Here is a 14,786-nt window from a genome sequence, read left to right on the forward strand (position 1 = left end):
TCCAAACAGCATAATTTAGTACGGTAACAGCATGTCGACGAGCTAAAGCCATATTTTTCAACAAAGTACACAGCACAGTTCCCTCGAGCTATCTTCATAACTGGGATTAGATGAATGTGTCTTTTCCTCACATTAGCTTTGATTTTATCATTTTCTGTCTGTCCTTCTTTACCCCTTCTCCCCCCCAAAAAATAAGAACTTTGGTGATCTCCCTTCCTAAATGTCATGGCAGCACTGCGCAGTCTCGGAGTCTGAGGCTAGAGAGCATCATCGGCCAGCAGACAGACAGGCGGACAGACTGACAAACGAGGATGACCAACAGACAGGCAGCCTGGGAAAGAAAACGGGCCTCGTGGTCCAGAGGCGATGCATATTAACCCCTGAGATCGTCCTTAAATCTCTGTTGAGCACAAACTAACACACCCACACACACGTGCACTGACGGACATACGAACATACACCGAGACATGTGGGCAAAGTGGTTGAGTAGCGGCAGCTTGTTCCCGTCTGTTGGAGGGGGGGCGGGGGGGGCTCTGACAACCTCAGACAGCCAAGACACACACACATGCAAAGTAGAAACATGGTTGTAAGAAGGAAATAGGGATTTGGGTGTGTGACAACACCTACATTTGGGTATATGACAGAGACAGAGAGAGAGAGAGAGAGAGAGAGAGAGAGAGAGAGAGAGAGAGAGAGAGAGAGAGAGAGAGAGAGAGAGAGAAAGAGAGAGAGAGAGAGAGAGAGAGAGTAGATGTGACTCGTCCCCTGCCTCTTGCATCTGAGAGAAGTCCTTTTGGCCCGTCATTCACCGTCAGCTCGTATTAGAGGCTGAAGGAAACCCCCGGGAGAGAGAAGCGGCAGCAGAGGGGAGGAAGGAAGACAAAGACAGAGAGAGAAGAGACAGGAGGAAGGTAAGATGGAAAAAGAAACCAGGAGAGAAAGAGAGAGAGAGAGAACCTGCAAAGAGAGACAGAGAGGGGAGGGGGCAGTAATGAGGAGGAGGAGCAAATGGGAGAGAGAAAATAACAATGATGAGAAAAGGGGACAGAGAAGTAAAAAAAGAAAACAAAACAGGACAGAGAGCAAAAGAACCACTGGCAACAACAACAACAGAAAATAAGGAAGCAATGAAAAGAGAAAGAAAGACGGTCATGCAGAGAAAAGAAGAGGACGAGCGGAGACGTGTATTGAGAAAAATTGTGATGACAAACTGAGAAGATGCTGAAGTAGTTTTCTTCTGTACAGTTTGCATGTTTTACTTTCGGTTTATCCATAGACTCGCATCGACTTTGTTGAACTTATTCTTTCTTTACTTTTATGAGTGTTTGATATGTGTGTGTGTGTGTGTACGCACCTTCAGGGCTGTTAATGTATTAATGTATTTTGTTTGTGCTTTGTGCAACTACCATTCTCTTCTCTGTTATTGTTTATTGTTAGCCTTCTTCTGTTAATTGGAATATTGTTATTTGTATTGTTGGAGCGAGGGCGGGGTGGGAGGGGTGGGGGGGCATTATCAAGCTTAAGAACAAATGCTACACAGTTTCAACTGAAAGACTAATATTTTTAAGTGTGGAGACTCGTGTAAAAGATGCTTTCCAGTCGGAAAGTGTTGGAGACAGCGTTTTTTGGAGCATCCAATTGGACCCCTTCCGACTCACTGAAATGCTCCTTTAATAAAAGCCTGTCATGTGTGTGTGTGTGTGTCCCTGCTGGTTTGGCTCCTAGCGGGGCTCATTTGGCACACTTTCTGCGTTGCTGCACCTCCCTGAAGTGTCTTTTACGGCTGTCACCATCACAGAGATGCCTAATGTTTCCCGATATATATATATATATATATATGTGTGTGTGTGTGTGTGTGTGTGTGTGTGTGTGTGTGTGTGTGTGTATGTGTTTCCTGATATACATATATATATATATATATATTCAACCATTATGCTTAAAACCTGCATGCACACATTTGCAGCTTTAATTAAAGCCCTCTGCCTACTTTCATATTTTGCATTTCAAGAGAGGTATTTTACACACCCTGTCTGATCTCTTCCTGCTCTTTCACAACTCCGTTTTCAGTTAGTCGTCTGATGATAATTCTGATGCTGATAATGGTGGAGCGCAGCCTGAGTGTGTGGACTGTGTGTGTGCCCATTTTGACAGGACTCAAAGAGAGACGAAAGAGAGCAATAATATGTGATGTTTGACCTTAGATAGATAGATAGATAGATAGATAGATAGATAGATAGATAGATAGATAGATAGATAGATAGATAGATAGATAGATAGAACATGTGCAAGAAAGACAAGGGAGGGAGGGAAGTAGAGGTAGAAGAGAGAGAGAGAGAGAGAGAGAGAGAGAGAGAGAGAGAGAGAGAGAGAGAGAGAGAGAGAGAGAGAGAGAGAGAGAGAGAGAGAGAGAGATGCTAGATAAAGTAGTGGGGCGGAGAGGGGGCGGGGAGGGGGCGGTCGGTCCGCGGCCATTGGAAAATATCGAAGACGCGCACGCGCTAATCCTATGATGGGTCTCAGTTACCGGGAGGGGTAGGAAGGGGGGGGGGGGGGGTGTTAAAAAAAAAAAAAGAGTGGGACCAGGGCGGGAGCATCTTGCGCTCGCGCGCTGCGTCTCTTCCTCCTGAGCCTTTTTTGTTGAAACTCTCATATCTCACATATCAATAATTCAAGCGCGCGCGAGAGAGAGCGCAGACCGAGCTGCCACCGCCGCCCCCGCCGCCCCGCACACAACCTCGCACACAGCCCCCCACCCGCGCGCTATGAGTTCTGCTGCTTCGTCACTCGTTCAGGGCCCCTCCGCACCGCGCGCGACTCCCGCTTATTGTGTTTCCAAGTGACAGAAAAGCTGCTGAGAAGTAAGGGGGGGGGGAGAAGAAAAAGAAGAAGACGAGGGGGAAAAGAACAGGTGAAAACTGGCGACTTGACCGGAGATACAGGGACAATAAACTGATTTTTGGAAGAAGAAAAAAAGACCGGAAAAACGGAGAAAGACTGCCGTCTGAGGGAGAAAGTGTTTGCAGCGGGCTGGTTGAACCCGAGGACTCGGAGCCAGCCTCCTTCAGGAACACCTGGGAAAACACTTCCCGCCTTACTTTTGTTTTTTTCTTCTTTTTCTTCTTCTTCTTCAAAGGGGGAATAGACCCGCGGTTTGAGGCGCGAAGGCGACCGGAGAAGTTCGTGGTTCCGGTCCGGTTATGTTGGCGTTTTGCCTGCTGAGTGCCGTGTGGCTCGCGGCGAGCCCGGCCCGCGCGCAGAACGAGACGGAACCGATCATCCTGGAGGGGAAGTGCCTCGTGGTGTGCGACTCCAACCCGGCCGCGGACCCCACGGGCACGGCGCTCGGGATCTCGGTACGCTCGGGCAGCGCCAAGGTGGCGTTCTCCGCGGTGCGGAACACCAACCACGAGCCGTCCGAGATGAGCAACCGGACCATGGTCATCTACTTCGACCGGGTAGGAGACCGAAGTGTCTGGTCTAGTCTGTTCTATTGCGTCCTTTGACAAATAGACCCATTTAATGAAAACAAAAGCAGCAAAGTAAGTTTATACATGTTTTCAGTCAAGTCTTTGTATGTTGGATTTGTTTTAAAGGCTACACGATGATAGGCCGAGATCAGCGGACTCGGGAAGTTTCCGATGGGCGTGCGCGTCTTTCACGTGGCTGTCGGATGGTGCCATTTGTCAAATAGCTCACGGGAAACAATAAAAACTCGCGAGCTGTCAATGGAACGTGTGTGGGTGTAAATATGTCACGCAGTTTGCAGACACATCAGAAACTAAATCGGCCGGTTCTTCGGCGTCATTGACCGTTAAATGACCTCCCGGAGACTGTTTGATATCTTTATGGATCATTTAAAAAAATGGAGGGTTAAATTAGGTTTAAAGTTATGTTTTTTGTTATATAAGTTACGCAGAGCATGTTGTGTTCAAAACGTTCGTAAAACCGGGACTCCAGGACGGTACGGCGGCGGGATGTGCACAGCTGCATCTCGTGCACATCTGGAAATATTCTCGCAGACAGCAGTGCACGGCTCCATGCAGGAGACTCAAAGTAGAGCGGAAATGAATCTCTCGGTAACAATTCTTTTGATAAGTAATCCGTTCCTGAAGTGGCTGGGAAAGTATAGTCTTGAAGGCGAGTCTTTTTGAATATTTCAACTTTTCTGAGCTGACAATATGGGATATGGTAACTGACATGTCGCCAAATAATTTAGTAACGGCAGGTCGCGAGGGCTAGGTCCTACCCGCCTGCCGTTAAAGGTTAACTCTCTCTCAAACTGCCGTTCAATTACACGCCATAGTTCCCTCCATCCATAAAACCAGGCATTTGGCTGTGGAAATGCATAATTGAAAAGTCAATTTGAAAGATTGATTAAGTTCGCTTTCATTTCCTGTAAAGTTTGGAAGTTCTGACAGTGGGAGAAGAGAAAAAAAAGCCCAGGTAAAAGCAGGGTTATTCCACACTACATCAGTGAATCTGAATGTGTGGTCCGGGAACCAAAGGGGGCCCTTTATGGCCCTAAAACTAAACAAGTGACATATCAATTTCAATAGGCCATCCAAATGATTCTGTACAATTGTTTCTCTCTGTGTAAATTAGACGGCAAATACAAAATATATCATGGTAAAATCTTGAGAATACATTTAGCCTGTCGGGCAGTTTTGTATTTGTGTGTGTGTGTGTGTGTGTGTGTGTGTGTGTGTGTGTGTGTGTGTGTGTGTGTGTGTGTGTGTTTGTGTGTGTGTTTTACCTTGCATGGAATCATTTGGGATTGTTTGCTTTTTAACATGCAAATGGTTAAGTGCACACACTGTAGAAGAGCCGGATGAAGTAATGCGATCAATGAAATGTTGTCCTTCTTTCTTTCTTTTTTTCTTCCTTTCTTTTTTCCTATCTTTTTTTCTTTGTTCCTCACAGGTTCTTGTGAACGTTGGGAAGAACTTTGACGAGGAGAGAAGTAATTTCATCGCGCCGCGCAAAGGGATTTATAGTTTTAACTTCCACGTAGTGAAAGTCTACAACCGCCAAACTATACAGGTACAGCGCCTGTTCGTGTGTTTGTCTTCTTTAAAAACATTTTTTAAATGTATCTGTGTAAACCTTTGTGTCTGAGTGTGTGGATCATGAAAGTCATTTTTTGAAGATGTTCTGAGCTGTCTTTCCTGGAAGGGCAACAGCGGAGGCGGGCGTTAACAGTTGCAAGCTAGAGTCGCCCCGCCGGCCCGATCATAATTAATCAATACACGCAGAGAGGACAGAACCAAATCAAGCGCCTGTAGCCGACAGGTCTGCGGTGAGCACGAGGAGGGGGGTGCGCGGCTCCAACAGCTATACTTTCAGCACCATGGACAGCGACGTCTACTTCTTCTATCTCTTTCTTTCTCGTTCCCTCTTGTTCTCTTTCTCTCTCTCTGTCTCCTCTCATTAAAAAAGAGGCAGCAGGCTGACTTAGATTTTTGATTATTTAGAAGATTAAAACATTAAGTACATTTTGAACAGAGCAAACAGAGACAGGCCTTTTTAATTATCTCTCTTACACACAACACACTCACAGGGTTTTTTTGGAGGACTGATCATCATGATTTCCATTTATTTGTTTCTTTCTCTCTCCCTCTCATATACACACACACACACACACACACACAAACACGCACGCACGCACACACACACACACACACACACACACACACACACACACACACACACACATGCCCCATCACGAGCCTCCTTTCATCCCACTAACAGCTCATGTTCACTCTGCCTTAGATGCAGTCTCCACGTTCTTTTGATGTGTCAAGCGATGGAGCACTTGAGCGGTCTTAAGCTCGTTTCCCAGATTTAACATGCACGCGATGGCGCTTTACAAGTCACACAGCGTTGATTACAATGTATCTCTTGCTAATTAATCTGTTGTGTAATTATGCTTGTTGGGTCCCCGGGGCTTTGGCATTATGTTTTGCTACTTATATTTTATTATGGGAGTCTGGAATTAATTAGCATGGCATCCGCAGTAAGACAATAACAACAACAACAAGTGATATTTGATGGAGGGGAGGGGGAACAGTGTCAAGCTTGACGCATACTCTCATTTTTGTGTGACTGAACACAAATAGCCCTCTAACACTTGACTCAGGGCGCTGTGGTAATTAAGTATGTCACACAGAACACAGTGAGGACAATTAGGGATGCACCGATTTCGATATCAAGTCGATGCTGATTCGAAAAGTTGGATCGGCTGTAACAATAGGGCCAATTTATTCAGCATAAGTCTACGTCTATTTATCATATAAATTATAAACTGGTACGTCTGATTTTTGACCAATTTGTTAACACTTGAATTGTGGTAATTTAGTAAATTCACATTTGTGCATTTATTACTTATTGCTTTTGCAAAGTTAGTAAAGCAATGTTCAAGTCAAGTATGATGCTGCTTAACATATAAAAGGCCGATCCCAGTCACTTCCTCAGAGCGAGACTTACTTCTTATTAATTAAACACTAGTATTGGATCGTTACACGGTATCGGTCAATCCTCAAAGCCCGGGTATCGTATCACTGCATCGCGAGTGATGATTAGTGATAGTCAGGGTACCATAAGGTCTGTATTTTGTGCCAATTCGCGGTTGTCAAGACAAAACTGCAGTATATCTATGAGATGTTGTCAGCAGTAAAACAGTGAGTGACTAAAAAGGAAAACAGAAAAGCTGTAATTATTTTTTTATTCTGACTTTTAGTCTAATCATCTGAAACCAAAACAAATTTATAAAACACACACACACACAAACTGATTTAGAAATGTGTGGTTTGCTGTTAGAAAAGAAGCGGTGTTGTCTTGTTACGTTTCTGACATGAAACATGTGTAGGTTGTCCTCTCTCCTCCAAGCATCCAGCCTGTGTGCAGCTCACCTTTAACCTCTTCCCATCATCCTCCCATCCATCCAGCGCATCTGCTGTGCTGAAAACTCCCACTGTTTGATTGCCTTAGAGGCAGCTACTGTGGCGCGTGCGAGGGATGAGAGACAGCAGAGAAAGGAGAGCGGTGGGGACTAAGGGGATGGGAGAGAAAGGAACGGAACGGATGAGAGAAAATGTGAATCGGAAAAAAAGAAGATGTAACGATGGACAAAGGGGAAGGAAGTCAGATGGAGAAAAAAAAAGTCGAATAGAAAAACTGAGGATTGGGGGAAAATAGGAAGAAGAAGGAGAGAAAAAAGGGATATGACTGATAAGAACAAAAGGACGTACAGGAAGGGAAGGGAAAGAGAAGGTTCAGACAGGGCAAAGAGAGAGAGATAGCAGAAAGCTAGACATTATGAGTAAGTATTGATCAGTGGATGCTGGGTGAATGTACAAAGGAAAAGGAGAAACAATTTGTTCCATCTGTCATCAGGCCTTTTCTGTGCAGATATTTGTCCATCCACCTGTGAGCCTGTGAAGGGCGAGGGATGAGACGTGGGTGTCAAAAAAACAGCTACAAACCCGCCTCTGTTTGCTGTATGCCCGGCAATTAAATATAAATATTGCAAATTAAATACAGCACATGCTCTGATCTAAACAGCACCCTGTCACACTACACATAATACCACCCATCAGCGTCGCCTAAACTCTCACTAATGGGTAATTCACTCGCATCATTTCTGAAAATCACCTGCCTAAAATCACCTACCTGTATACATATCGAAGGGTTTCCTTCCTGGTGCAGCTATTTACATTCGCTGCATGCACCACTGCTCTAAATATGAAATCAAATTGAACTAAATGAATTATAAATCCCTCAGTGAACATCTTGTACCTGCAGCTCGGAACAGAGAGCTTGCAGATCAGAAAGACAAACAGATGAGGCGCTTGTAGGATATCAAACGCAGCTTTGTTATCTGGATGGATAGGTGGGGGGTTTAAAAGTCGCAAGTTTGTCTTTCACTGTTTTTTTAAGACCTTAATGGTGTTTATGAAATTGAATTTAGGTATTAGACTTACCATACAGCCAGAGACTGTTAAGTTCCTTGATCTTGTTTTAAAAACAGGAAATAGACAAGTGAATGAACATTTGTATTGCTGTTTCTTGTGTTTTGTAGTGTGAATAAGTGGTATTTTTAAGAAAAATATTCAGAAATGGCCTCCATGAATCCTCGGGTCCCAGCAGCTCTGTAGGGGTGGAAGAAACATAAAGCACTACGCATCTAAAATGCCTCTTGCTGTGTGTGCATTAGGCCTTTCATTTCCCCGTTGAGTGAGGAGGCACTGCTTCAAGCTGTTGCACACTGCCCTGATAGTCGGAGAGTTTACCTCTAACGTGCTGCTCTTTGGGTTACAAGAACATCTTTTACATTTTGACCCGGAGCCGCAACATGTCTGCAGCAAAGCATAATCCTTTCAGCTCTTTGAGTACCAGCCCATGTTTGTGCTTTGGTTTCCAATACACACATTTCTATTCTGCGGCTGAGGTCACCGGGGTCGATGTGGTAATGCGGTATTTCACTCCTGAGAGTTAGCAAACATGCTCCGCTTTCAAATGCCATGCAGTTGATTCAAATGCTACCCCTTGCTAATGGGAGAGCACACTAAGGCAAGGACATTGTTTGTGCTCCCACGCTGGTCTCATATCATTTCAATTTTCTTCAATTATACCACGCTGAAATCAAATGTGTGTCTAAGTGTAACTGTTAACAGTGTCATTACCATCTGGTTGAAGTAAGTAGTAAGTTGTGCGGTTAACTTTATAAGGCATGTGAAGGAGAACTATACCATTGTTGCGGCTGTCTCCATAGTTTTGCTATGCGACAGTAAGAGTAAAGAATTATATTTATTGAAATACTAAATCAAATACAGCATTAGTTTTTGTTTTATATATATTTACACATTCAACAGAGAGACCTTGAAACTTCATGTAAGTGACTCGCTAAGTAATTATATGTTTTTATGTAATCTATAATGAATGCTGTGTGACTGTGATGTATGAGGGTTCTCTCCGACTGCAGTGGCCGTAGTGCTGTCACAAAGTGCATATAAACGCCGTATAAGCACCACTTCATTAAAGTGCTGGTAAATTCTGTTTTAAAAACACGTACACTTTTTAAAGATTGATACATGTGTAGAACCACTGAGCCACATCCCTTCTAGACATCCTTAAATATCCTCAAACAGTTTATTTAATATAGTCTGATTCCGCATGCAGCTTCCCATGACAACACGCTACTAAACGATGGCTGAGCACCAAAAATGGCCGTCGTTTAAGTTGGACCGCATAAATTAGCATTAATAACACTGTGAGATTCATACCCTTTGAGACAGTCAGATTTGTTAAATTGTTATTGCTGCGTTAAAGGTAACATATACAATGTGCCAACGTCTTGTCTTTTAAAGATATTTAGATATTAACAACCACACAATCAAAAACAATGAATAACATGGATCTGATGACAAAAAAATTGCAAGGTCTGCGCAAAGCATACGTCTTTTAACAGCAGGGAAACCCAGCTGGTTGTTCTGGCATCATGTTGCTAAAATGCATCCTTATGTAAACAAATGCTTACATCTACATCAGAGGTCAGCAGAACGCATTGAGGTGTCCACATATATTTTACGATGAGTAATTATTGTGACAGGCCTCATCTAGAGGAACAACTTCCTGTTTCTGCACTGGAAAAAGATCAACAACGTATGTTGCAATTATAACTATGGACTGAGACAAGGATGAATCGATGAAGTGAAATAAAGTAACATAATTGTCACATTTTAAACTGCACTGCACCTTGGTCCTCAGGTTACTCTTGTTCAACTGTAAATCAGAAAAAAAAGGTCAAAGGCTGTGGCATGACTGTGAGATGATTAATGTTTTACAGAGTAAGAATAGTTTTTTCTTAATGGTCCATAGATTCCTTATCTATCTCCATATCTGTCTCCTCTGTAATATGTGACAAACAAGTGTGAGTTGTAAGAAACACTAGAATGTGTCACTACACTTGCGACGTGCTGCAGCTGTGTTGGCGGGAGGTTCAGCAGTGTGCTCATGTGTTGCACATGAAGAAGTGGGCACAGAATGAGCAGCATGAATTGCGCTGTGAAAAAAAAGAAAAGATTCCAGCGGTCTTCTTCTGCTTTTGGTGCCGACAGTGTTCATCCCATACAGGGGGATGCATGAAAATGAAAGCAGAGTCAGAGCCACGTAAATAAAGACCTTATCGGTTCTGATGTCCTCTTGCCTTGGTGGGACGGTTGAAGGGCAAAGCAGGAGGAAAAGACGGGATTGTTGGAGGTTTTTAACTTTTAAGGTTTTAAGACAGTATATTCTGGGAGTTGTCAGGTCTTGCACACAAGCACTGCATCTCAGCAGCTTGTTTGCAAGCTTGTTTCAAGGGCGGGTACAGAAAACTCGGCAGTACTGAGCTACTGAGTTGTTTTTTTCTCGCCGCATTAGCGACATGGCTCAAGGGACCACCATGTCTATCCACCGCTGAAATGTCTCAACTACGAGATGGATTGAATTTTCTACAGAGATCCATGGTCCTCAGAGGATGAAGCCGACTGACTCTGGTGATGCCTGACCAGCAGGTCAGAGCTTTCACGTAACTGGCAGGGGTGTGTGTGTGCGTGTGTGTGGGGGTCAGAGGGGGGGGGAGGTACCCTCGTTGTCTTCTTGTTTCCTGTTTTGCCGCTTCAATACCAAATGGGATAAAGCTCAAAAATAGTATTTAACAAAGAATGATTTTTCCGATCCATGCATCTATTATAATCTGGATTTACCAATTCGACCTTTGTCGGGTACTTTACACTAATCATATTTACATTCATTAGTTGAGTGATATTCATTGATGTTCAAAACCGACATCATTAAGATGCGAGGAAGGAGGAGTGACTGGGTTACTTTTTGGAAAAGTATTCCAAAAGGTCAGACACAAAAAACACATCTTTCAGTTCAGACTGGTTCTTTTGTCTCATGTGACGTTTAAATGGATTTATTTGGGTGGCCACTGAAGTAGTGACTCGTCCATTGAAATCATCCATTGTCCAGGCATGCATCACCCTTATTGCGAAGATTTGCCGTATCCAATTCAAATGAGGCAATCTACCTGATTTGTGCAGAGCCGATGAGTTTGAGTCACACAATGAAGAGCTCAAATGAAATGCTGGAGCTGGAGGACCCGGCTTTCAAGCAGCCTCTTTGCATGCTTTCCTTCTATAATAGATGAAGCCTCTAAACTTCTGTTTTTATGTCATTGTCTGCACACGCACACACACACACACACACACACACACACACACACACGCACACACCGGCCAGCCAGATGCTTGGTTCCATTTCTATCCAATCAACCTTTGCTCAGTCTCCTTCAGTTGTGCAGAACATTATAGGAAGCTGCTCTGGTTTGTGTGAAAAAGAAGAACATAATTCATTCTTTGAATATTAATTGCCTTTTAATTAAACAAGATTGTTACAAAGATTTAGCACAAAAAGTCATGAGGAGTGTAGACATAGTTACCTTTACTACTGCTCTTTTGGCCTAAAGCAATGTTGATCTTAATAACTTTGAATTTGTCTGCAGTCTCTGTAGATCAACAATATAATAATTACAAAAAATACTTTTCATTTTCAGGAAGGCAATGCATTAAGTCCTCCTGAAGTGGCTTAGGTGAATATACCATTGTATTAAAAGTCAGAGCAATGATAGTAAAACGTGGTGCTGACAACAGGTTTCAGAAAGCCAAGCAATTTATTTAACAGGAATGTTTCATGATGTGTTTCCGCATCCGCAACCTCTACGACTTCTTTTACTCTGTTTCCTGGCGGACTATAGCCATGTGTACAGCCACATTCATTATTCTTTTTGCGACATTTTAAAAGTTTTGTTTACATTTAGTTGTAAACACAGATCGTAAGCCTGGCTGCTGCATCGCCCCCGGTCCTTAGCTGTGTTGGTGAGACAGGGCCGGTCTGAACATCTGCAGTTTTGATGGAGATATTTTATCAATGGGAAATATCCAGAGAAAACCATTTTTAAAAACAACATGATTTAGTAATCATCAGAATGTCTGATTGGCACTCATTTATAAGCAATCACAAGCCAAACTCTGCTCTAAGTTGTGTTTCAGTTCAGCCTTGTGGCACCTGAACCTCTTGCGTGATAAAAAGAACTAAAAGCTATGCTTAACATGTTGTGCTGCTTTATTATGATTTTTCGGTGGCTTCTGGTCAGATATATAGGACACCAGTGGAAATACTGTATGAAAACAATTCTGTGAATTTTGGGAATGAGTGAACCTGGACAACAACTTCAGTTGTTGTCCAGGTTCACTCATTGCCCAAGTATAGTAACGACTGGAATCATGTGGGGCACTTTAACAGCACAAGATGTTTGAGAAGGCAGTTGCCTCCTGCTTGTCCACAACTGCCAAATCTGTTCATCTCTCATCGTCAGTTCTTGTGATGTCAGATGGCTTAACTGCAGTCCATCTCCCATTTGTCTTCATGGTCTTCATGGTTAAATCTGGTACAGCCTGCCTCAGTTAGGGCCTGCTTTCAGCATTCAGGAATTAACTCCTCTAGGTTTTTGGTGTGTTCGTTGAAAAGGCCGTTAAGAGCCATCTGCTCTTTTTGAAGTACTCAACTGGCTTATCTTAATTAATTATCCTCTTTTGGGGCGTTTTGACATTTGGCAGTGGATTCAGAGATGCATATTTGGCTTTTCACCAAACCCAAAAAAGAAATATGATGGTGGAAGGCTTTGCCCATGGTTTCCTCTAATAAATGATGTTGTTCCCTGAGGCAAGATTGATGAAGACTGGTGAAGATTTGCTGACATTTGTAAGATCTGTGCACTGGTCTATAATGTAAAAAGCTCAATACATTCCTGACCTTTGCTTTAGTTGCCTCCATCCCTTTGCATCATTTTTTCTTTAAGCTGCTGTGAGGAACTTACATTTTATGTTTGTCTGTCCCTTTGGACCAAAGCACTAGTGATTCAGACCACCAGACTCCCTTTAGAAAACCTCTCATTTTACTTTAGCAGGCACTGACAGTCCTTGCTCTGGTTCTCCCGTGCCTCCCTTCTCTCAAGGCGGCCCAGCGGTACGGAAAAGAAAAAGGCCTGCAAATTCACAGTATATGCAATATCTAGTAAAAGCTCATAAGAAAATAAAATTCCAATACATTGGTTGTTGATAGACACTCTTAACATCATAATGTTATGACTACATTGCACAAGGTGTCTCGTGTGGTTTTCCTATCTTTTTGAACAGGATTCTTTTAACACAATATACCTTTTTCACACAAGTCTTACCCATAACATTAAAAATGTCTTTGTTGCATTCAATTGCCCACATGAGCTAGAACCAACAGTAGCAGGATCCTGGATCTTAAACAGCAATCATTTGTGGATTTACACACGTGTTTGTTCTCCTGCGACATGTCAAAAAGTCTTCCATGATAGAGGCTTGCCCACCTAGACATGTATACTACTCCACTAGATGATGGTACTCAATGGAAAGCAAACCAGCACTAACTTTATTCGTTTTCAAACAAACTCTAAAAATCAATTCATCATTTTTTGCGATTTCCTTACTAATGCAGACTGATGACGTCGTTACAGAGCATCGCACTGCTGTTAGCGATTGCTAAACAGACGGATGCACTGTACCCAAACATCCCATTCCTGTAAGATGTTTAGGATCGTGAGGCATTACATCATGTTAACTCGGTCTTCTATTCATTCAAATGCAAAAATAAATAAATTGCAGATTAAAAATTCTAACAAATTACAGCTGTGGCCCACTGAGAGTTACATGATGGTATTTACGTTTTCTTGATTGTATTTCTAGAAAGCGCCCGCTTTAGGTTTTCACATCTTAAAACATAATAACTTGTAGAGTAGATGCACAGAGTTGACCTAAATAAAGTCTCCTGGCCAGCACCGTTTTTTTTTTCTTCCCGATATGCAAAGCATGCTACCAGAAATGATGAGTTTCCACAGTCGGCAGCAGGTAACTAGATGTGGGTAATATAATGTTAGCCATCATCACGATATTTCCACAACATTTATTAAAGGTAGCACCACTGCAATAATCATGCAGAATAAAGCTTTATTGATCACAGTTCAGCAGCAGTACACATTTGCTGATGAGTAAAGATCTAGTTCATACTAACACTGCATGTATCCACGATAAATAGATGTTTTAACACAAAAAAAAGAGGTGATGAGTCAAGTTAGTTTCCAGAAGTTCATAATAAACATTTGTACTGTTTTGCAAGTTCCATGTTTACTTTTGTCCAGAATGACCTCCGAGGAAGTTTTGCTACAAACTTTAGAAACACGTCTATCACAGGAAGCCCGGCCATTTTAAAGACGGAGGGGCGTCACAGGGCCCCAGACAGACAGACAGACGCACCATTATGAATGTATCCGTCACCGCGTCTAGCTGCGCTCAAGTCTGTGAGGTGAGAGATGGGAGAGAAAATTACCAAGAGGGAGGGACGCAGTGGTGACAAGACAAGAGATCTGAGTGGAAGGGAAAAGATCCTGAGTTGAATGGAAAGAGGGAGGAATCAAAAAATAAATAAGATAGAAAGAGAGAGGGAGAGAGAAAGACTTAGACAAAAAAAATCAAGGAGAGAAAAAGTATCATTGTCATGTCAAGACAGACAACTGGACAGGAATTGATGACGCAATAACAGGATGTCATCATGTCGCTGGCATTAAGTGCTGCACTGAGACGTCGGAACGTTTCTATTTACATTCGGAGAGCCAGATCTTCCTTTCAATCTTCTTCTCTCTTCCCTCCGACCTCCTC

At 42.9% G+C, this 14,786-nt stretch overlaps 1 protein-coding gene across 1 annotated transcript in view; it reads left to right on the forward strand.

Moving 5' to 3' along the window:
- The first annotated feature begins 2,583 nt into the window (after nt 1-2,583).
- cbln1 (cerebellin 1 precursor) overlaps nt 2,584-14,786 on the forward strand; it is an 18,859-nt gene continuing 6,656 nt past the window's right edge. Inside the window, exons 1-2 of the mRNA XM_068603827.1 lie at nt 2,584-3,455; nt 4,921-5,040. Coding sequence (XP_068459928.1) covers nt 3,198-3,455; nt 4,921-5,040 — 378 coding nt within the window. The 5' untranslated portion in view covers nt 2,584-3,197. The remainder of the gene's footprint in view (nt 3,456-4,920; nt 5,041-14,786) is intronic.

This window comes from Clinocottus analis, unplaced genomic scaffold (genome assembly GCF_023055335.1).
Source record: "Clinocottus analis isolate CAN_PGR_092001 unplaced genomic scaffold, fCliAna1.0.p SCAF_6, whole genome shotgun sequence".
NCBI classification, from domain to species: Eukaryota; Metazoa; Chordata; class Actinopteri; order Perciformes; family Cottidae; genus Clinocottus; species Clinocottus analis.